Source organism: Mercenaria mercenaria, chromosome 14 (genome assembly GCF_021730395.1).
Source record: "Mercenaria mercenaria strain notata chromosome 14, MADL_Memer_1, whole genome shotgun sequence".
In the NCBI taxonomy this organism is placed as follows: Eukaryota; Metazoa; Mollusca; class Bivalvia; order Venerida; family Veneridae; genus Mercenaria; species Mercenaria mercenaria.
Genome location: NC_069374.1, coordinates 63,987,066 through 64,012,168, shown reverse-complemented (window position 1 = coordinate 64,012,168; position 25,103 = coordinate 63,987,066). Strand labels below are relative to the sequence as shown.

Genomic DNA, 25,103 nt, shown 5'->3' with positions numbered 1-25,103 from the left:
TGTTATCAACTGTTAAAATTGTAATACCTTCTTGAGACATTCTGTTTAACCATTCTTCGTGTAATTTGTGTATTTTTTCTAAATAATCTAAACCAACTCTATTTTCTTCCGTTCTGTTTCTTTTTTGAAGTCTTTTAAGACATATTTCTGGGTCGGTTTTAACATAAACAAATCCATCAATCGGGTTTTTTTCCGTATGGTTTTATAATATAATCAGTTAAGAAAAGATTGTATACTGCCCACTCGGGGTCATTTATAACACCGTTGTCGTGATGTTGTTTTGTAAAAACGTTACTGTTAGTTAAATAACAACGTTCAAGGACAGAAACACCATCAAACTGTTTAGCAGAAGATAACATTTTTATATGACTGTTTAAAGTTGTTAGCTGAAAAGGAAATAAATATTTGGAAGGTTCTTGAGCAGCAAGTTCAAAAAGGTTATATGAATTTCCGCTTGGGTCCATAACATTCGTGAATTGGTTCTGGAATTCTATTAAAATTAGGATTATATTCTTTAATAATATCTAAAAACGTACTTTTTCCTGATGCAATATTACCTTCAACTGATATAATTTTCTCATTTATATAAAATACTTATAGAAAAAATCTTTAATAATCTTTAATAACCTTTAATACAACTGTTCTTCTTTTTTACTTTTATATCCGTTAAGTTTAAATTCCTTCATATGCATTTCAAGAGGTGTTGAATAATTTTTTCTTTCTGCATTTCTAATAGTATTGTAAGAATATCCTGAATAACTTTATTTGGATCTTCTTTATTTACTTTTCCAGGATCATTAGGGTCATGAACAGCTAAAGCTGCGATCCGTGCTTTTGTTATAAGTTGTTTTATTTTGTGATGATGTGTTTTTAAAATAAATTTCTTGTCGTCAAGTTTTAGTCTATTAGTAAATATGGTAATTATTGTTGGAACAGCGCCAGCAACTGCTACAAATATAGGGATAGCTGGAACAAGTGCTAATGCAGCTGAGCAACCAAAAATACCTGCTGTGATATATAACCCAGTACTTACTCTCCCACAAAATTTATAATTTTTTCTGTAAGCAGCAGCTAGTTTAGTTAAAAGAATAATTAATTGATCTATTGTTTCTATTCCATTATTATTAGAAATTAGATTTTTATTACTCATTTATATAATTAATATTAATATTAATATTTTTTTTAATTAAATTTCTTCCAATTCACTAAATGGTACCAAACCATAGGTTCGTTAACGATATAAAAACGGTGTTTTCGATCAGAAAACCCTTTTTAAAATTTCCCGTTTTAAAATTAGGGGGTATCGTATCTAAATTTCGTATTTCATAGTACGGAAATCCGTATTTTATTAGTATACGGACTTTTAAAATATACCAAGCCCCTACACACGCCCGTATTTTAGTTTTCCCGTATTTTTTTTTTTCCCGTATACGGGTAATATACGGATCCCGTACACCCCCGTATATTAACTCTTTTTTCGCAGTGAAGGTTTTAAACAATAAATAAACACTAATTAGTTCATAGATGTCGATTACTATCAACTTAGCCACAAGTATTTGAAGCTCAATCAATAAAAATGTATATGCATGTTGATCTCTTGAAGAGATCATAGATCACTAAAAAAAAAAATGATCCGGTTGGAAACTTCCCGCCCGGTTCAATTTATAACGGCTATTCTGAGAATTGATGACGGATTGCTGTCAGCTTAACACTATTTGAAAAACACAAATTTTAGTTTTAAAGGTGCTTACGTAACGGGTCATAATTTTAGACATAATATACATGAGCAGTTTTAGTATAAGGCCATTCAGTGTTCAGCTTCCGGTCTGTCAGGAGTGAATGATACAAAGACATTACTTAGCAACAATTTAAGAATAATTGTATGACATAAGTTATGGACGAACATGGTAATTGTTCAGTTTATCCAAAATTACCAGATGGGAAGTGCCATTAATGGTGCAAGAAAAAACAAAACAAAAAAAACAACAAAAAATAAAATTAAAATGCTATAAAATCCTTGAATTGAAGGTGCATGTTAACAGACTTAATATTTCTACAAATCACGATATGTAAACAATGTTGTAATCACTGACTTTTTATTCTCCTGAAGGGACGTATTATGTTATACATTGTAGCACGATTTCCGTCGGTCCGTCTGTGTTCCTGTCCGTAAGCAATTTATTGTCGGCTCTGTAACTCTTCAATCTCTTGAAGGATTTCAAACAAACTTGACACAGTTGTTCATCAGTCGGGATGACGTGCGAAGCGTATGTTCTGGATGTCAAGGTCACACTTAAAAGTCAAAGGTCGTATAAATGTGTCTATGTCCGCTCTGTAATTCTTGATCCCCCTGAAGAATTTCAAAGAAACTTGACACAAATGTTCACCACGTAAGGGCGACGCGCAGAGAGCATGTTCTGGGTCGCTCGTTTCAAGATCAGGGTCATAATTATGGGTCAATAGTCAGAAGAGTGTGTTTTGTGCCCGCTCTTTAACTCATGAACTTCTTGAAGGATTGTAAAGAACCTTGGCACAAATGTTTATCACATCAGGACGGCGTATTGAGCGTATGTTTTGGATGTCTCGCTTTAAGGTAGAGGTCACCCTAAGAGGTCAAAAGTCATCGCTCTGTAACTCTTGAATCCCTTAAAGGATTTCGAAGAATTTTGACACAAATGTTCACCACATCAAGACGATGTGCAGAGCGCATGTTCTGGATGGCTAGCTACGGGGTCAAGGGCACACTTAGGGGGTCAAACTTCATACCTGTAGGCATACATTACTCCGCATTTTGATACTCTTTTCCAGGTATTATGTGACGTCATTACTATAACTTACGTCAGGAGTTAGAATAAAAAGCCCTGAAAGACCCTAAAATTAGTAATGGCATAACGCTGTCTCTAGACTGGTTTTAATACAGAAGTCTTAATTTGGAACCCCACAAAATCAGTTTTAAATTTCAGCTTTTGATCATCAAATGAGGCGTGTTAAGAAAGTCGAAAAATAATTGGAACAATCTGACATTGCGTATAGAAACATAAAAGCAAAGCCTCATCATATTCGAGCTGTAAAGACGTCACGAATAAACGTCAAAATTATAGAAACCGTTTAGGGTTTTCCAAAGTAAACAAATGTTCTTTTTAGTTGTAATCGGCTCGGGATGTTTACAAGTAGTCTTTATATAATTGTTCAATCACCTTTGTTAAGAGTGGGCCTCCGTGGCCGAGTGGTTAAGGTCGCTGATTTCAATCACTAGCCCCTCATCGATGGGGGTTCGAGCCTCACTGGGGGCGTTAAATTTCTTCATGTGAGGAAGCCATCCAGCGGGCTTAGGGAAGGTCGGTGGTTCTACCAGGGGCCCGCTCGTATGAAATAATGCACGAGGGGGACCTGGGTCTTCCTCCACCATTAAAGTGGGAAAGTCGCCATATGACTATCATGTTCGGTGTGACGTTAAATCCAACAAAAAAAAATTCTTAAATGGATAATAATGAATTTATGTTTTTTTTTTTTAGTGATTTACCTCGAATGTTAGATAAGGTATGGCGGACTACCAAAACTGCGATTTTGATAGTGTTGATTAGCTGGTAAAATGAACGACTTTAATATTGTTTGTTTGTTGTGCGCAGGATAACGTAAGATGAATGGTTTTTCTTTCATCTGAAAGGTTGTTTACATTGATAATTGAGATGCTGTTTGAGTTATCAGCTGGTAAAATATGACGCGATTTACTTGCCAACCTGTAACATTTCAGGGTATATTAAGGGGTGGATATGATAATGCATTCATTTATTGATACAGTTCAAACGCCTTGCTTTAACTCTCTTTTGTTCTGATGTAAATCCACGTTTAATGATGTTTGTCATTATCAAAATAATGAAGGAAATCCAAATGTTTCCTATTCAATTAACGGTTGTGTCCGTTTTAGAAGTAGACATACAATGTATACTATCATTGTATTTATTGTTCTATCTACATATGTATATCATTTCTTTCACTTAAGTATATCACATAACAAATATTTAATCTATTTAAATATTAATTCCGATGCGTACTTTTAGCTGAAGATAGAGGGTAAATTAAATTTGGGTCTGTAGTAGTTGTGCAGATCTTTTCCACACACTATAGCTTAATTGACAAATAACATTTCGGCATTTCGCATTTCGTGCGATTAGATAAGGCATGCAGGTTTAAAGACGACCAGTCTGTGTAAAGAACTCTGAAAACCTGAATGTCTGAAAACAAGACATTTGACATGTTGTTGCTGACAGGAGTCAGTTTTTGGACTGTTAACAGTAAAACTAAAAAAGTATTATGACAACAAACTAAAACAAATCTCTGCCTTGCGTACGAAAGCAGTTATCCTTTTCAGTATAAACAACTTTTCGGCGCAGCTGTATTAAGCTCTCTTATGCGCTTTTGACAGCGAATGAAAACGTTGTTTGAACGAAAAGCTATTTATAGATTTAGAAATTAACTTTGTAAGGCATCTTTTGATTTGATAATATCGCATCAGAAAACTCAGTGAAATACTTTTGTGTTTTCAGGCTTTCATAAGAAGAACATTTTTTATATTACGTAAATAGCCTAGCATTATCAACACTATTGCTTCTGAAGTTGAGCTTAGCTCAAAAAATTACTTATATGATTGAAGTTTTGTTTAGCAAAGAATGTTCAGTATGCTATAGTATGTTACACTATAAAACTGACTTTTCATCGCAATTATGATGTAAATAATTATATTTTATGTTTGTTGTTTCAAAAGAATTTACATTATGGTAGCATATATTTTACACTTGGACACAGAATTTTCAACGCTAGTATGTTGTAAATAATGATATTATCACGTTTCTTTTTCAATATGTCTTTGTTTATGAGATAGTTGTATGTACATTTATATGTGATTTTCACTACTAGTTTAACTTCATGTAATAGTATTATGTACTCACATATGTTTATTCCAGTATGTTATAGTAGCTTCTGCACCTGACCGTTTCGTCTGCCGTCGTAGGCATTATTATTCGAGTCTGCCATCGTAGACTCATGCACCGTGTCTTTTAGCCTGCCATCGTAGGCATTATTATTCGAGTCTGCCATCGTAGACTCTTGCACCGTGTCTCTTAGCCTGCCATCGTAGGCATTAATATTCGAGTCTGCCATCGTAGACTCTTGCACCGGGTCTCTTAGCCTGCCATCTTAGGCATAAATATTAGAGTCTGCCATCGCAGACTCTTGCACCGTGTCTCTTAGCCTGCCATCGTAGGCATAAATATTCGAGTCTGCCATCGTAGACTCTTGCACCAGGTCTCATAGCCTGCCATTGTAGGCATTAATATTCGAGTCTGCCATCGTAGACTCCTGCACCTGGCCGTTTCGCCTGCCATCGTAGGCATTAATAATCAAGTCTGTCATCGTAGACTCTTGCATCGGGTCTCACAGCCTGCTATCGTAGGCATAAATATTTGAGTCTGCCATCGTAGACTCCTGCCCCTGGCTGTTTCGCCTGCCACCGCAGGCAATAAGATTCGAGTCTGCCATCGTAGACTCTTGCACCGGATCTCTTAGCATGCCATCTTTTGCTAAATATTCAAGTCTGCCAGTGTAGACTCCTACACGAGGTCTCTTCGCCTGCCATCGCGGCTCAATATTCGAGTCTGCCATCGTAGACTCTGGCTCCATACATGACATCGGAGGCCTATAAAGGAGTTTCTCGGTGACTCCTGCATCCGATGTACCGCGATTTTCTACTATTAGTTAGTCCTGATTGTGTACATATTTTGTATAAGCTGTTAAAAAATATTCACAGCTATCTCTGCAATGCTGTAATGTATATCATGTTACTAATTGTATGCCGGTAAGGTTTGGACACCTTTCTTTCGGATGAAACTCCCCTTCAGCTTCAACCATGAACGTCTCATGTTTATTGCTGCAGCCGAGTTTCTTTGGGCTTTTAGGCTATAGTTCAATAGCCTTTCCCCCAAGAAAGTTGGAAGTAAACTGGCTCGACTACACCAGAGTAGATATAATAACTTGTTCTTTTATTTATCTCTAACTTGTTTACTATGTTTGTATTTACTTCAGTATAACAATATATATACATACAGTTTCTAGTCATGGTGTATCAAGCCAGTTTTAGCCAAACAATAAATGATAGAATAGATCTATGCTTTTCTTTTTTCTGTAGTGGAATATTTGGTATAAATTAAAGTTTATAGTTATAAACGCGGTTTATAAAAAATATACAACGTCTCTAAACAATTGGCACGTATTTCACATCTTATGCACAGAATATTGTGTATGCTTGATCAGCGGGTCATCGGTGTTATCGCATTACGTCAGCTACGAGTAATCAGCGTGTGTTCGGGATTCAAACTTTGTGTATTGAAAGTAGCGTATCGCATCATCGGTAGTTTGCACTATACGTCATCACATCGAATAATACGATTGGCCGACAAAGTTAATTCTCATCACGTGATTCGTTTGATGATAAATGTGTATTGAATGGTAAACATGTGCGTAATACGTCATCGATTTCTGCACCCGGCCTTATGAATATGCATGTAATTACGCGGTAGGCAAAGAACAGCCGCAGCAGCAAGGTCATGTGACTAAACGGGACGTTTTTATTGGAAGCGGCACGGCGATAATTTATGCAGATTCAATTCCGCGTAAAGATCGATGTAAGACACGATTTATTTTACAAAAAAGTTACACATTTATATTTAATATATTACCTATATATGGAATAATTCTGGATATTTAAATACGTTACATTTGGTTACATTGGATTACATTTAATGCGTAATAGAGCCTAACTGGAAATAAGAACAATTAGTGAAGATCCTGGATCAATATTAAACCCGATCGAAAAGTTATTGATTAACAATTAAAAATGGCGTCTTCGAGAAAATCTCGCCAAGAAAAACGAACATACGACAAAGACAATGTGGATAATTGGACCATATCGGAACTTAGGGTTGCACTTGAAAAACAAGGGATTAAAGTTCCAGTGAGCATGACCAAATCAGTGTTAAAATCTCTTTATAAAGAAAACGTCGGCGAAAGTTCCACTCGCTCCGACAGACAAAGAAGTAGGTCGCCGGTCAGAAACGTGGAGTTGAACGGTGCCAATACAGCGCACAAATGGCGCAATGTTTTCAAACATTGAATGCAACTATGTCAGCATTCAATGAAACAATAAAATTAATGAATAAAAACAAGGATAGTGACGAAAGGCAGGAACAACAGCCTGAAAAGAGAGACTCAGAAGTTCCAACATTAAGTGAAGTTTACAAGCACACAGAGCAGACAGACAACGGTATGTATATGTCTGAATTAGATTCTCTAAGACATCAATCCGCAAGAAATAAAAACGGCCTACCAGCAAGTATGCTCACAAACATTGACGTCGTGAGTGATACTTTAAAGAAGCAAATTATTGACGGTAGGGATGTGAATCTGGCAGTTCTACTTATTCCTGAATTCGAACCTAACAGTCAATCGAAGAAAGCAGATAGTCGCCTAAGGAAACGCTTGTCAATAGAACAATTCAGAACTGCTTTCGGAAAATATTGTAGAGTCATGGTTCAAAAGTGGCCACATCGACGGGAAGAACTTGAGGCTTATGAGACCGATATAAGCAAAATACACTCATTCTACGGTGAGCGTTTTTACGACTACCACCTTGCCTTTTCAAGTAAGGCAGCAGAAGCTGTTAAATTGGGAATTGCGGTAGATTGGTCAAGAAGAGACAACGACTTGTTTCAACTTGTCCTTGGAGGAGTGAAGGAACGTCAGCGTTCTGTGTGCACCTCTACGTTGCATGAAACAGACTTCTGCCCCAATACCTTAACGTCGGAGATGCACAAGTACAAGACAGTCTTCAGCCATAACAAACCATACCAGTCGAAGGAAGCAGACAAATATGGCCGGAAGTTACTATACCACCAAGGTGCAGAAGTATGTAATAATTTCAACGCAGAAGGATGCTCTAGACGTATGTGTAACCGAACGCATATATGTTCGGAATGTTTCGGCAATTCTCACGGTAAAGCTACTTGTCATAGAGCGAAGAAAACAGATCGCATTCCAAACAAAAAGCAGTGACTATTTCAACCATCTACTCCAATTGACATTAAAGTATTACGGAAAGAACTTGAACATTACCCAGATAAAGAATTCACTAATTATCTTTGTAACGGATTGACATTTGGATTTAATACATTAATTGACACCTTTCCTCAAGAAAATAAAATTTGTAAAAACTTACAGTCTGCATTAAAACAACCGGAAGTGGTAGATAAATTAATCGAATCGGAACTACAAAACAAATTTTTAGAAGGACCTTTTGACGAACCACCGTTTGATAAATTTCGTGTTTCCCCAATAGGTGTTGCGGAAGGGAAATATTCTGGAAAAAAGAGACTTATTGTGGATCTATCGGCCCCACACGACAACACCACTCACCACAGTATTAACAGTTGTATTGACAAAGAAATGTGTAGCTTAAGTTATGTGAAGGTTGACGATGCTATCAATTCTATCAAAGAACTAGGCCGAGGAGCTTTAATGTGTAAAACTGACATAGCCAACGCTTTTAAATTAATACCAATTTGTTCAAGTCAGATGCCATATTTCATCATTAAATGGAAAGAAAAATATTACGTGTACACTCGTCTGGTTTTCGGATGTAGATCATCACCAAAAATATTCGACAATCTTTCTAAAGCAGTGTGTTGGATTGCACAAAATAATTATGGAATTTCCATTATCTTTCACCTTTTGGACGATTTCCTCACTGTTCAAAGTCCCAATTCAAACGGATATCGGACTATGGCGTTATTAACTTTGATATTTAACAAATTAAAGATTCCGTTATCGAATCAAAAACAATGGGCCCCACAACAGTGTTAGAATACCTCGGGGTCGTTTTAGATTCAGACAGATTAGAGGCTCGGCTACCACGCGACAAAGTCGAGAGAATCATGGAGTTTATTCAGAGTTTGCTCAAGAAGAAATCATGTACTAAACGCGAAGTGTTGCAATTGCTAGGTCATTTCAATTTTGCTTCTAAAGTTATAGTACCGGGAAGAAGCTTTGTGTCTTATTTAATCAATATTTCTACAACAGTGAAGGAGTTACATCATTATGTTCATTTAAGCAAAGATTGCAAAGAAGACCTCACAATGTGGTTAATATTCTTAAAAAAATGGAATGGCGTATCAGTGTTTTATGAAAATAAGTTCTCTTCCTGTGAAGATATGCAATTATTTACAGACGCTAGTTCAGTGTTAGGGTTTTCTGCATTTTTTCAAAATGAGTGGTTCTGTGAGAAATGGCCTAGCACAGTAGAAGAAAATTTATCTATGGCATTCAGAGAGCTGTACCCGATAGTAACCGCCACAATTGTGTGGGGTAGAAAATGGAAATGCAAGCAGCTAGTTTTCTATTGTGACAATGAAGCTACCGTTAGTATTTTAAATAAAGGTCGTTCTAAATGCCTTTATATTATGCAACTAATGCGAAACATGACATGGCTAGCAGCTAAACATAACTTCACGTTTAGAGCAAAATATATCCCTAGCAAATGTAACATTATTGCAGACGCTCTTTCTCGTTTTCAGATGAGTCGCTTCCGCAAAGCAGCACCGGAAGCAAATCTCTACCCGGAGCGATGTCCGACAGAGAGGGAAATATTGTGGGACTACAAAAAAATAGTCAGTGACATGTGGGAAAACGTTTTAAGCCCGAACACAGCGAAAGCGTACGAATCTGGCGTTAGGCAATATAGAACATTTATGTGTAAAGATGGTTACTGTGCCGCAAATACGGAAGTACCACCCATTTCAGAGGATATTATTATCAAATTCATTGCGTATTTGTTTAACCGCTTACATATACAATATTCCACAATAAAAATTTATCTTTGTGGACTTAGACATCACTATATCAAACACGGTGTATGTTCACCTTTAGAATCTAATAGTAAAAATGTAAGAATTTATACATTTTTTAAATCAGTTAAGAGAAAACAAACAACTCAGTCAAAGAGACTTCCAATCGATATTGATATGCTGTCAAAAATTGTTGATTATCTGAAGAAAGGTTGTTTCGGTGTACATGATGACGCGATGATGGTTTCATGTTGTACTCTTGCCTTCTTTGGTTTCTTGAGATGTGGAGAGTTTACGGTAAAGAATACCTTTTCAGTATATGATAATCTTTGCTTGACAGATGTAAGGTTTGATAAGGAACATGTTAGTGTTACTCTGAAAACATCTAAAACTGATCCATTTAGGAAAGGGGTAAATATTTCAATTTACGCTACGCACAATGCTGTATGTCCCATGGAAGCGCTGTCTGATTACTTAAAAGTTCGAAAATTACATCATGCCGCCCGCGGAACAGAAGCTCTATACATTTCATTTGATGGCATGCCTCTAACAAGAAGCAAATTCATTCATAATTTGAAATTTGTTACAAGAATTTTAGGATTAGACGATTCTAGATACAATGGTCATAGTCTAAGAATTGGGGCCGCTACCACATGTGGCAAATTAAGACTAGAAGACCACTTAATAAAAACTCTGGGGAGGAGGTCTTCGGATTGCTATACTACATATATTCACACGCGCCAAGAAACAATACAAGCGGCTCAAATTGCCATGTCAAAGACGTAAGTTTAAATAGACAGACTTAAACAAAATTAAACGTTCACAGGACCATCCTCCCAACAAGAGCCGTATTAAAGGTCTTAAGAAAGAAATATTAGCGCAACATTGTATTTCAGAACGCTTTCTAATAAGGACGTTCATTTAAAATACTCAGTATTTAATATAAGACAATCAAAAGTTGAGCTTAGGCTCAAAAAATTATCTTATATGATTGAAGTTTTGTTTAGCAAAGAATGTTCAGTATGCTATAGTATGTTACACTATAAAACTGACTTTTCATCGCAATTATGATGTAAATAATTATATTTTATGTTTGTTGTTTCAAAAGAATTTACATTATGGTAGCATATATTTTACACTTGGACACAGAATTTTCAACGCTAGTATGTTGTAAATAATGATATTATCACGTTTCTTTTTCAATATGTCTTTGTTTATGAGATAGTTGTATGTACATTTATATGTGATTTTCACTACTAGTTTAACTTCATGTAATAGTATTATGTACTCACATATGTTTATTCCAGTATGTTATAGTAGCTTCTGCACCTGACCGTTTCGTCTGCCGTCGTAGGCATTATTATTCGAGTCTGCCATCGTAGACTCATGCACCGTGTCTTTTAGCCTGCCATCGTAGGCATTATTATTCGAGTCTGCCATCGTAGACTCTTGCACCGTGTCTCTTAGCCTGCCATCGTAGGCATTAATATTCGAGTCTGCCATCGTAGACTCTTGCACCGGGTCTCTTAGCCTGCCATCTTAGGCATAAATATTAGAGTCTGCCATCGCAGACTCTTGCACCGTGTCTCTTAGCCTGCCATCGTAGGCATAAATATTCGAGTCTGCCATCGTAGACTCTTGCACCAGGTCTCATAGCCTGCCATTGTAGGCATTAATATTCGAGTCTGCCATCGTAGACTCCTGCACCTGGCCGTTTCGCCTGCCATCGTAGGCATTAATAATCAAGTCTGTCATCGTAGACTCTTGCATCGGGTCTCACAGCCTGCTATCGTAGGCATAAATATTTGAGTCTGCCATCGTAGACTCCTGCCCCTGGCTGTTTCGCCTGCCACCGCAGGCAATAAGATTCGAGTCTGCCATCGTAGACTCTTGCACCGGATCTCTTAGCATGCCATCTTTTGCTAAATATTCAAGTCTGCCAGTGTAGACTCCTACACGAGGTCTCTTCGCCTGCCATCGCGGGCTCAATATTCGAGTCTGCCATCGGAGACTCTGGCTCCATACATGACATCGGAGGCCTATAAAGGGAGTTTCTCGGTGACTCCTGCATCCGATGTACCGCGATTTTCTACTATTAGTTAGTCCTGATTGTGTACATATTTTGTATAAGCTGTTAAAAAATATTCACAGCTATCTCTGCAATGCTGTAATGTATATCATGTTACTATTGTATTGCCTGGTAAGGTTTGGACACCTTTCTTTCGGATGAAACTCCCCTTCAGCTTTCAACCATGAACGTCTCATGTTTATTGCTGCAGCCGAGTTTCTTTGGGCATTAGGCTATAGTTCAATAGCCTTTCCCCCAAGAAAGTTGGAAGTAAACTGGCTCGACTACACCAGAGTAGATATAATAACTTGTTCTTTTATTTATCTCTAACTTGTTTACTATGTTTGTATTTACTTCAGTATAACAATATATATATATACAGTTTCTAGTCATGGTGTATCAAGCCAGTTTTAGCCAAACAATAAATGATAGAATAGATCTATGCTTTTCTTTTTTCTGTAGTGGAATATTTGGTATAAATTAAAGTTTATAGTTATAAACGCGGTTTATAAAAAATATACAACGTCTCTAAACAATTGGCACGTATTTCACATCTTATGCACAGAATATTGTGTATGCTTGATCAGCGGGTCATCGGTGTTATCGCATTACGTCAGCTACGAGTAATCAGCGTGTGTTCGGGATTCAAACTTTGTGTATTGAAAGTAGCGTATCGCATCATCGGTAGTTTGCACTATACGTCATCACATCGAATAATACGATTGGCCGACAAAGTTAATTCTCATCACGTGATTCGTTTGATGATAAATGTGTATTGAATGGTAAACATGTGCGTAATACGTCATCGATTTCTGCACCCGGCCTTATGAATATGCATGTAATTACGCGGTAGACAAAGAACAGCCGCAGCAGCAAGGTCATGTGACTAAACGGGACGTTTTTATTGGAAGCGGCACGGCGATAATTTATGCAGATTCAATTTCGCGTAAAGATCGATGTAAGACACGATTTATTTTACAAAAAAGTTACACATTTACCGCCACCTCCCCACCACCATTCCTTATCAGGCAATGCCAAACTGGTTTCTTCGAGTCCGTTTGCTTCCATGCCTGGGCAGGGCATTAGGCTATAGTTCAATAGCCTATCCCCCAAGAAAGCTGGAAGTAAACTGGCTCGACTACACCAGACTAAAAATAATAACTTGTTCTTTTATTTATCTCTAACTTGTTTACTATGTTTGTATTTACTTCAGTATAACAATATATATACATACAGTTTCTAGTCATGGTGTATCAAGCCAGTTTTAGCCAAAGTTCTTATGCGTAGGAATATATCACGAAGGCCGTAGGAATTGTCATTTATCTGGATACGATTATGCATATTAGACAAACCGGAAGTTATAAATTAACTTCAATTTTTTTCAGAATAAAGAAAAGAAAACTTGAGAACTTGGTGTACGGAATAGAAAAAAATAATACTTTATTTCCTAAGATAAATGTATATGATATCAATAAGTTTTAAACGCTTAATAATTCGCAGATCATAATAAAATCAGCGGGTTTTTGTCCGCATAATTTCAACCAAAGGCGGATCTCAAAAAAATGTATGCTATTGAACTCTTCACAGATCATAAAATCTTTTCAAGCAGTCGACTTTGAAATTTAAGCAAGGTTTAAACTTATAAAAATCTTTTCTTAAAGAATCCTGTTTAATTCTATCTCTATTGCGATAAGAGATATTTTACAAAATGTGTTTAAAAATATATTTTATACAATTACATTATGAACCATAAAAAGGTAAACAGATACTAATTATTGCAGTTATCATTGGAACTTCTCAGTATCACAATAAGTATGAAAGTAGCACACTGTTAATTAGACCGTGCGATTCGATTTTACGTAGACCTGCGTTACAAGCTATGGCAAGCATATTTTATGTTTGTTGAGTAATTTGTTTCGCTTTAAATTCAAAGCAATTTATAATTATTAAAAATATTAAGGCATAAACCATTATTTCCATGCCGAATTTTCTAGTTGAAAACACCCAAATCAACCTAAATTTGAAAAGAACCAGTACTAATATCGGAAAATGTGTTTGTTTTGGGTTTAACGCCTTTTTTCAACAGTAATTCAGTCATATAACGGCTGGCAGTTAACCTAACCAGTGTTCCTGGATTCTGTACCAGTACAAACCTGTTCTCCGCAAATAACTGCCAACTTCCCCACATGAATCAGAGGTGGAGGACTAATGATTTGAGACATTATGTCGTTTATCAAATAGTCACGGAGAACATACGCTCCGCCCGAGGATCGAACTCACGACCCTGCGATCCGTATACCAACGCTCTACCTACTGAGCTAAGCGGGCGGGCGAATATTACAAGAGGCATACCTTGAATTTTCAAAAACATCTACTGCACGATTGTATAAAATTAATGCATACAAACTCGCATGTGTCATTTATTTGATATCTTCATATTGTTTATTCTATCTTGCAAGTTCTCAAGCAAAAATCTAACGAATCTAAACAGAATACTTTAGGTAACCCGACTGTGTATGAGTGATAAGCACAAAAGCCTATTTATTTTTCGAAAGTTTCAAAATTAAACTCTCGGATATTATCCATTTCCTATAAAAATTGCACTGCACGATAAAATGATTGTCACCAAATTAAAGATGTTTCAAATTCTTTTACGAGGCATTTCGCAGCACTTGGTTAAATAATGTTTACCTTACACATTTTACTTGAAAAATAATGAGAAGAAATGTAAAAAAAGTGTAACAGAGTTTTGCATTAAACAGAAATTACGTGCTGATTTTATCTTGCCAGACAGATAAATAATCTCACTGGTTTGTTAAATTTCCTTCAGGAAACTGCCAAAGCATGTATGTTTTCCATCTCAGATTATTAGAAATAGTGTATACCAAAACTTTGAAGCAATAAATTGATTTTGTCAGTGATAGTATTTCCACTTAACACAAAAACTAAGGAGTGAGAGAAAAATGTCATTTGATGTAGGCGGCATTCCCTATGTATTAACGTTACACGTAAACTATATGTACCTAAGATATTTAAAACTAACGAAGTCCTTGATTTCATCTGCTTAAAGGTTAAATTCAAATGAGACATAAATTTACGTTCAACCGAGTGAAAAAAAAAAATTGCATAGGATATAATAATTTTCATGTTCATATTCCCAGTAGTGATATGGTTATTCATATTTTGCGGTGGCAGTAACTACTTCGTTTCCTTGGCCACATTTTGCATTTTTGCACACCTTTTGCATTGTGAAAGTGCTTATAAAAACATTTGAACTACTACACTTGTGTTTTTTCTGCTATTTTAGATACAATCTGACTAAAGTACTTGATCTGATCATCTTTCTGTATATTTGGATTTACGATATCGCTATTTTTATTTTCGCAATTTTATTTTTATTTGGATCAAACAAACGACTCGTTTCAGCAAGCATTTTGGCTGAACTATCATTGTGCTCTATCAACTGATCTAACCAGCTGCCTGACACATATTCACCCCATGTGGTCGTCATAATAAACATGAAAACCCCGGGCTAAATATAGATTTTTAAACTTCTACTTTCTCTTTCAAAATGTTGAAAGCAATGCTCTGATTGGCTAGCGGAAGGGTTGTCAGAACGAGTCTATAAATAGCAAGTCTTCTGACCAAAAGCTTAGCGTTAATTGGAGATGTACTTTAGTCAGATTGTTTTGATACTACTAAAATTACAGTTTGTAACAAATTTAACATAATTTTAGCACAATATTTGAAGACAGATCAATTATACTTAGTAACGGATCCGTTTAAGAGAGTAATAATATTATTGTTCATAGGAATTCCTTTTCTAGTTTCCGTATGCCCAGAGGCATGTCTGTATGTTGTGTCAGTTCTCGATTTAGTTACGTTGATTTCGTAATCGGCTATCTTCTTTGAGGAACCAAGGAAGTATCTACGATCTGGCACACCATGGTATTTCATAAAGGCAATCCAGGCTGTAACCTTGATAATGATAGAAGGGTCTAATATTTACTTGTATATGCTTCTGCTAATTCGTTTTGACTTAGACGTTTATGCTTGTATATTGTTCACTAAAAGAAAAAAAGTATATAACATGCACACTTGTACATATTAAACTAAATTATTACACGATTATTAATAAAATGGAACGTGGAAAATATCTTTAAAGTTTGAGAGTTGTCAGTATAGAAGATTTGGAAAGTCACAAAGAAAAGCGTTTAGTTTTTAAATATATTTTCGAATGTTGTAAATACGTCCAAGGTTAAAAGTAAGTACTTTTTAAAGTTAGAACATAATCCAAAACTAATCTTTGTCTTGTGTTACATGTATATGTATAGGTAGATGAGATGCCCCCGTCATCGAGTGGTTAAGGTCGCTGACTTACAATCACTCGCCCCTAATCGATGTAGATTCCAGCCTCACTCGCGGCGTAGATTCCAGCCTCACTCGCGGCGTTGAATTCGTGATGTAAGGAAGCCATATAGCTGGCTTACAAAGGTAGGTGGTTCTACACAGGTACCCACTCGTACGGAGGGGCACTCAGGGTCTTCCTCCACCATCAAAACTGGAAGTCGCCATATGACCTATACGTTTGTCGGTGCGAAGTTAAACCGTACCAAAAAATAAAATAAAAATAGGTAGATGATAAATACTAAGACAAAACATCAAAGGTAAGAGACTGTTTTTACCGTGATAATGTCAAAACCAAGACTGCCTAGTGCAAGTTGGTATCCATAAATGTTAATTACATCTTCAGCTGGCACAACGATAGGTAGTGCTACGCTTCCCGCTAGATTACAGAAACCTGTCAAAAGGATTTAAATCTTATCTGTATCCATACGTTATACAAGTGATAAAGAGTTCATTAAGATAGTTATACATATCAATTAAGTGAATATATGAATGTATGATATAGACTAGATATGGAATGTTTTAAACACGGTTCAAACCCTACACCGTGACAAGGAGTCATAGGACCTTGCTATCGTTCAAGCGAGTTCACAATCGTGTGCCTAAAAGATCTCCACAGGAGGTGAGGTCAGTTCATAGAAGGTAATCTGATAGTGTTTGAATTTAGAATGTTTCATTTTTTTACCATATCTTAAAACCAAAAAATATACCACACTAAACATAAACATTTAGTAGTGGGTCGTGGCTACTGGCTAGAATTTTAGCCTAATATCCGTTATCTAGAGGAATCCGAGTAGCTTATTCATGGATGTATGACAGGGTCATTTTAAATATGATATATTGACATTTGTTCGAGCCCCTGCATGCTGTGTACTTACAAGTACCATATATGAATGTGCAGGCAGATATATCCGTTTATATTCTTATTCGGAGGTTAAGGAGAAGTAGCCGTAACAGACTTACTCAGTTTTTTTCAACATTTGACAAACGGATGGACATTCATATCATGAGAAAAAAAGGCAAAATACAATGTTATAATATAGAGTAGATTACTTGCGAGATAATAATTCTAAATTTCTGGAATGTTATTCAAATGTTTGCGTTTTTAAATAACACCCACCTGGCACTTATGCTTTTCCATACTTGAGTACTATAAATTTTCTATTTTACTTTAAAAAGTACACACCACTTTGGTACTTTGATTTGTGATTTGTTAAATGACACGGCCGAAATGTTATTTATTTATCTATTTTGCAAAAAGAAAAAAAAAGAAATACACGAACAACTTTGTTTTGATTCTTGATTTTTTTGCACAAGATAAAACAATCAAATGCCACATTTATGCCGACGCACGAATTGGATCGATCAGCGTTAGTTTCCCCCTGGTTTTGAGTAAACAAAAGTGACTCGAAAAAACTCTCATTTAAAAGATTTATTAACCTACCCATTTTTGTCAGTTTTATGAGTATCCGGTGTGTGGAAAACACGGTGAATTATATGCAGGATACGCACTTAATGCGAAAGGTTTTGCCGCTCTCAATACATGTACCAACTCGAACCTAATGTATTTATATAAATCCTGTAAAATCATTTATAATCGTTCAGTGTATTTTACTGTTGTCTAATGGCATAAGGGGTAAAATTATCTGTTTCCGGTATCCAGACGTACATTATTTTTGGCCCGATCCTAAATGTTTTATGGCCTTGAGATTTTTATTCAAGTTTTTAAACAAAAAGTTATAAAATTGCACTTTTTATGCTTTAAACATGGTCATTGATGTTAGAAATTAACTTACTGATGCTCTAAAGGCATAATCCCCTTTTTTGTATTCATTTTTGACGCAAAAACATTTTCCGAAAAGTCCCATTTAATAATAAATAATAAAGATAATAATACAAATACCGACCTACCTACCCTAATATTTTGAGCAGGTTACCGGAAAGAAACGAGTTTTAGGCCCAAAACTTATGTAATAAAATATCTGTTTAGACAAAAACCATGAAGTTATAGCTTACAATTGAACTATTCAACAGTTTGTGATTTCACGTTACTAACCTCCTATGGCAATGAATATGTACCAAGTATGTCCAGCGCTAACTAGGCAACGATATATGCAACCACACACAGGCACACAGCATATCTTTGCACAAGTGTACATCAAGGAACATGCAAAGAGAAAAGCCGTAAGGTGTGCGACAGTACTAGCCGCTGTTAGGAAACAATAAACACCATAAGTAGACTCCTCTGAAAACAATAAGGACGTATGAGAACATCAGTGCATCATGGCAAGTATTGTGTTGGCGGGTTGTACATGTACAAATGTAGAGAAAAAGTCACGGCGGTCCGTTGTCATAATTGCATAAAAAATCTGTTGATGTATTTTATTGGTCAAATGAAGCAGAAAGGGAAATAAAATGATTTGTCTTTATATTTATATTTGAAAAAAGATGTTCAATGTTAAATGTTCCATAACGCTTGTATATATTCCATGACTTTTGAATTCATGTATAATTACATAACGCTTGTATATATTCCATGACTTTTGAATTCATGTATTACATAACGCTTGTATATATTCCATGACTTTTGAATTCATGTATTACATAACGCTTGTATATATTCCATGACTTTTGAATTCATGTATTACATAACGCTTGTATATATTCCATGACTTTTGAATTCATGTATTACATAACGCTTGTATATATTCCATGACTTTTGAATTCATGTATTACATAACGCTTGTATATATTCCATGACTTTTGAATTCATGTATTACATAACGCTTGTATATATTCCATGACTTTTAAATTCATGTATTACATAACTATGTATCATTAGAGATACAACATATTTTGATAGGAATCTTTTTTTATTACAAACATCAACCATTTTGAGCAATTAAGTTCTACAATTTAACGTTAAACTCACGCCTAGTTAGGATTCCTTTAGTATGATAGCAGATTGCAGAAGATGGAATAAAAGTAAGGCATAATTATTAAAAAGAATTTTAGAGTGTTCATGGACGTATTAGAGCTGGGTCACAGTATGATAATGATGTAACATCTTGAAATATCTTATTTTTTATTTTTTACTATACAATTCACATTGATTTTAATCTTAAAATGTTCTGTTTGGTTGACTTTTTTGCTTAACGTTTGACATGAGATCACTTTAAAGAATATTGTTTCTCTCGGTAAAGAAAAAGAAAAAAGAAAAAAAGGTATATGTTACCTGGTGATGTGATGGTTTGGTTGTATTCGTCTTTACCAGAACACTGAAAATGGCAGGCAACAGTTGTCTTTTGGCTCTTCCTCATTCACGTTAGCTTCTATTGACTCCATCACTTTTAGATAAAAGAGGAAATAAACTGATCAGAATTATTTCAGGTATAAAATGTTTGTGTTATTAGTCTATTTTTTATGAAATACCATGACAATAAGATACATAACATTAGCTAAAATAGTTAGGAACTTCTGCACGCCTGAAACAAATATTTTCTGCAATATAGAATTTTATCAAATCATTTTTTTTTTTCAAAGCACGAATGTATCCGTAGAGACAATTCAGCATAAAAACGATAGGCTCGCGTGCTTGATGTTTTGTTAGACCGATTTGAAAATATTGGTCCAATTTTCACAATGGGCTTTAAAGAAAAAAATCACATTTATCCCATATGGGATAGTAAAGACCACTGGGTTGAAAACACTAAAGAAGAGTTGATCAAAAGGAACAAGGTCAATAAAACATACGTGTCGATTATTTTAAAGACAATAAAAATTAAAAACAACAACAACAAAAAACAAAACAAAGAAAAACAACAAAGTGTTGTGTGCTCACCTCTTGGGGAAAAAGATATTTTCCTTGATAAAACAGCTGCTGTGTCTACATAATTATAACTAAAACTTGAATCGATTGCAGTAAATTCATAAAGAAATTTCAGTTCAATAACTTATTTAAGGAAAAGCTAAAAGTGATTTATGGTAAGATGCGCTGAGTAAATATAATGTAACGCAATGAAATGCCTTGATTGTTTGTTTATCAAGGCCAAATCAAATATATTAGGTAGTTCAAAAATAAAAAAATATATATTTACTGTCCAATATCGTTTAATTGCACTACTGTCAGCTCTACATTTTTGCAGTATTATGAAAGTGCGACAGTGCGATGGTAATATCACACTTTCGAATCGAATATTACATCAAGGGGCGATATTGCGAAAATGTAAATTAATGCAAAACTCACGATGCGAACCAAAATTCAGGACAAAAGGGCGAATGAACGATATTCCTAACGAAAACACCGCAAAATTCACAAACATGCAAACATTTTTCAATATTACAAGAATTACTTAAGCCGAAACGATGACTCTACTTTCTTTAGGAGACATTACTGCTAATATTTTATCATATTCCTTAGAGGACCCAAGAAGTCCCGACTTGTATTTTTAGAACAAACGCGTACCATGCGCACAATGCTTGTCAATGATATATAATTATGCAAATGAAATACTCGATTTGTTAAAACGTTTCCTGTAAGATATCGTGTTCGAGATTAAATTTTTTTTATAGCAAATACATTTTCTTTTTATTACGTGTTTTAATGTTAGTCTGCCCATTTTATAGTTACTTCAACTTAAATGTGATATTTTCGCTGTTGGAATACCAGATTATTTTGCTTCAGTAGTTGCCGTTTTCCGTCAGGGTCATCGCCTCCTCTATAATTATTGCCATGTAGAATCGCGAGATCACGATGACGAAGAGTGAGGTAACGGTGGCGAAGCGCGATATCATGATGGCGAAGAGTGAGGTCACGATGGCGAAGAGTGGGGTCACGATGGCGAAGCGTGAGATCACGGCGGCGAATAGAAGTTCAATATTATTTTATTACATTTTCCCAGTCGTGATGTCGCGTATCGTAGTATCACGCTTCGAGCTCTGTCTTTGTAACACAATGCCTGCTTTTGCAACTTATTTATCCTGTCACTTGCAGTATTTTCGACCCGATATCAGGGTGCCGTATATCTTTTTTGATATACCGTCAGTTGACACGTGACCAGTGATATACGGTCAGTTGATCATGTGACCTTATGATCAATATTGTTGTCATAAGAAATTTTGCATTGAAACCATCACCCTTGTGTTGGAAATGTCAGAACTAAGAAAATGAGTGGTCAAATAATGAGTTTTTATTAAAAAACGAAGAAGTTATTGCGATTTTGTCGGTGATTACGTCATTATATAAGTGACGTCATTACGAATATGACGTCATTAAAACGGTTGTCGCACACTTATTTTTGTAAAATAAATTGCCAAATATCGGAAAATGATGTAATGACAAGATAAATAGAATAATAGGTTAGTGCCTAAGATGGAGAAAGTTTATCTGGCTCGGCTCCGGACGTTATCAGGTTCGCCTTCGGCTCACCCGATAACCTCCTCCACCTCGCCAGATAAACTTTCTCATCTACGGCACTACCCTAGTATTCTCTATATAAATAAATAGTGTTGACTATTTCTCATATTTTACTAAAGTCATAAGTATACCCTTTAGGTCACTTATTAACATTTTACTCCAAGTTACGCTATGAGGCCGAATTTTACAGCCCCTCACCTAGCTTTATAGGAAGAGCGCAGATCTACGAACCATGGGTTCGGGAGATCGATCTCCAGGCGCGGCGTATAATTTGATAAAACACTGTTTCTGAAATATTTCGTACTCGTGTGAAGAAGTTGACAGATGCTTGCAGAGAACGGTTAGCTGTCAAATGTTAATACTCTGGACACTGTACACTTTTGTTGAAAATGAAGGGAATTTCAACTTATAACATTTGAAAGGAAACGCTAAAATCAGTTGATACTTTAACACAACTATAAATATTAATGTTATCGCGTTCAACAGCGCACTCGTTTTGTACAACATGTTTAAACAAAAATTTTTTAAATTTTTTTAAAAATTTTTTTGCTCATTTATGGATTTTCAAAATTAAAAAAAGATTTGAAATACTAACAATCTTCATATTTTGTATCCAAATATCTTTTTTCATGAATAACCTTTTTTAAATGACATATAATTTTAAAAGCGGCGTAGTGATTTTCACAACCTTTAGAAAAACAGTGTAAGTTAAGCGTTCATAATTAACCCATTTAATTTCGAAATAACAATTAAAAGTAATAAATAAATTGCTTGTTTAAAAACCTTTCCATTGATCAAAAAATTATTTATGTAATTTGTGTTTTAAAGAAAGTTTAGACCGTTAAAAAAACATCACTGTTTACAAAAAACATGGAGGGTCGGCTTCTCCCCACCCGATCACGTCTTATCAGTTCTAAAAATAGAATTTGTATACAAACACGATCTCTCCTATTAAATTATCTTCTTTTAAGTGTAACTGTATGCAATCTTGGGGTTAAAATAACTTTAAGAAATAACGCAATGTTTAAACGAATACTAAAAAAAGGCACTGGCCCAAAATCGTCCGACAAAACAAAAAAAAATATAATTGAGCCGTGCCATGAGAAAACCAAAACATAGTCTTAGTTTCCGCCCAGCATGGATCGAGACCAACCTGCGCATCCGCGCAGTCGCTCAGGATCCATGCTGTTCGCTAACAGTTTTTCTAATTCCAATAGGCTTTGAAAGCGGACAGCATGGACCCGACCAGACTGCACGGATGCGCAGGCTGGTCCCGATCCATGCTAGTTGAAAACCCAAACTATGTTGGGTTTTTTCTCATGGCACGGCTTTAATATTTTTTTAGATATATGGAAAATTTAAGGGTTTGTATATTATGCTACGTGTACTGACAGACTATAATGTTGCGGAAACACATGAGAATTAGATGTTTTAACTAATTTTTACGATAAAAATTGTATATTTAACGCGCTTTAAAAACACTTAACCCTCCCTGCGTTATAATTGGTAACGACAGTGGAAAACTTCTTTATTGCCGCTGCGGTCAGTGTTCGTTTCCGGCGCGAACCATCTTTTTTCTAAAATATGACTTTTTTTTAAAAATTTATAGAAACAAAATGATTCCTATTTTAAGTTTCATAATTGACAACTTCAGCTTAAAAGGTATCGTTGATGATGATAATTTCTTTTTAATCGAACCCTTCCTTTCAATATTTTACTCCGTAGATGTTATTTGTAGAATTTAATCGTCAAGCATATCCTGGGGCATTAAGGAATATTGATTAAGGAATTTTAAAAGCCTGTTTGCCTGGTCTATATATTTCGAAAAAAAAACTGGGAGAACAATAAACATCTCGCGGAAGGTCTATCTTTGCATGTGTAACCGTTTTTTGTTACTCTACCCCAGGCCTGTTCACGTGCACGAATAGACATGCGCTCGTGCAAAACAAATCATTCTGAAAACAAAGTGGTAAATTTATTAGGAAGAAATCGAGTATGTCTGTTAATTCGATCTTCAAACTTTCAATCAAACTTGTACCATTTCTTTCATTTTACACAGATTAGAACATTATACACTGTTACATAATTATTTCGAATATTGGGCAACTCTAATATGAAATAAATGTAAATCATATTGATCCCCTTTATATTATTTATTATATTTTAGTTGGGTTAATCTATGAGATTTGGATAATTTTAAATCCAGATTTACAGATGAAATTTTATTTATTTGACCATGATAAAAGATGGGACTTTTATGATGAATATTGTACTTGTCAAAAGAATATTAAACTGACCACGAGATGGAAATCTTGTAACTCTTCAGATTTTTTTAACCAAATATTAAAACGTTTAGAGGCAAATAATCGTTCAGAACTTGTTCAGTCACAAAGTTTAAAGAGATTTTTGAAATATTAAATTAAATTTAAAAAAGTTTAAAACAACGCGACTGTTTGCATTCTCATCAGTCAGATGTTCGTAAAAACCCCGGGGGAACCACGGTAGACCTCTGGTATGCGAGAATGCGGTTATGTCACTCTGATACTTTTTATCCAAACTGTACAAAAGATTTATTGTGCATTTTGAATAAGTTCTAACACGGAGGATTGCGTAAGGCGGACAGGTTAAGGAACACTAATTTAGCATATTTTACGTTAACACAAGCGTTGGTTTAAATTTTTAACCGTGGCTGTATTTTGACATTTTGGTAGGAATAAAATGGGGAAGTGTTATTTAGATCCCATTACCGCACTTTTTTGTGCTTTTGAAGTTTTTTTGACAGTAAAATCTCTCTTAAAAAAATTTCTCTCCTGTATTTATGTAATTACTGAAATGTCAGTTTGAAGACAATCCATCAAAATGAGGTGAGGATTGACCGGACAACGTGTGACGGCACTATGAAACACCATGCATTTTATATTAAATATAATTTGGGAGATATTTTTTTAAACGTAATTTAACCAAAAAAATGCAAATAAAAACACTACATAGATAACTGTATTAAATATCAACAGGCACGTTTAATGATATCTTAATTTCTTTTTCGCGACGAAATGAGTAGGGCGTTCTGACACTTAATGATGTCGTCATCCCACATGTCTTTTTTATTCGTCATAATTTTCACATCATTTAATAGATATAATTATCATATCTATGATTGCAAGAGTCCATTTTTTATAACTTTTAATGCGTGCATTTTTTTTTATTCCAGGTTGACACAAAGTTGTTTACGGGAATCAGAAAACGGGAACGACTATTTATTTTCCCCGATAGAGAATATACTTATGTTTGAAGTTTCTACTAGTTTGATCAACAGATG

The 25,103-nt window shown here is 35.3% G+C and overlaps 1 protein-coding gene across 2 annotated transcripts; it reads right to left on the bottom strand.

Annotated features, from left to right (window-relative positions):
• Positions 1-13,377: 13,377 nt before the first annotated feature.
• Positions 13,378-20,357, bottom strand: LOC128548296 (uncharacterized). 2 transcript variants are annotated; one of them, XM_053522780.1, is made up of 5 exons: positions 20,210-20,357; positions 19,604-19,715; positions 18,425-18,613; positions 16,647-16,762; positions 13,378-16,028 (listed from the first exon to the last, which is right to left on the bottom strand). In XM_053522780.1, exons 2-5 carry the CDS (start codon positions 19,686-19,688, stop codon positions 16,026-16,028), a joined length of 393 nt encoding a protein of 130 aa, XP_053378755.1. In that variant the 5' UTR covers positions 19,689-19,715; positions 20,210-20,357; the 3' UTR covers positions 13,378-16,025. The 2 variants fall into 2 exon arrangements, with proteins under 2 accessions (XP_053378755.1, XP_053378754.1); XM_053522779.1 differs by having other exon boundaries at positions 13,378-15,939.
• Between the last annotated feature and the right edge of the window lie 4,746 nt (positions 20,358-25,103).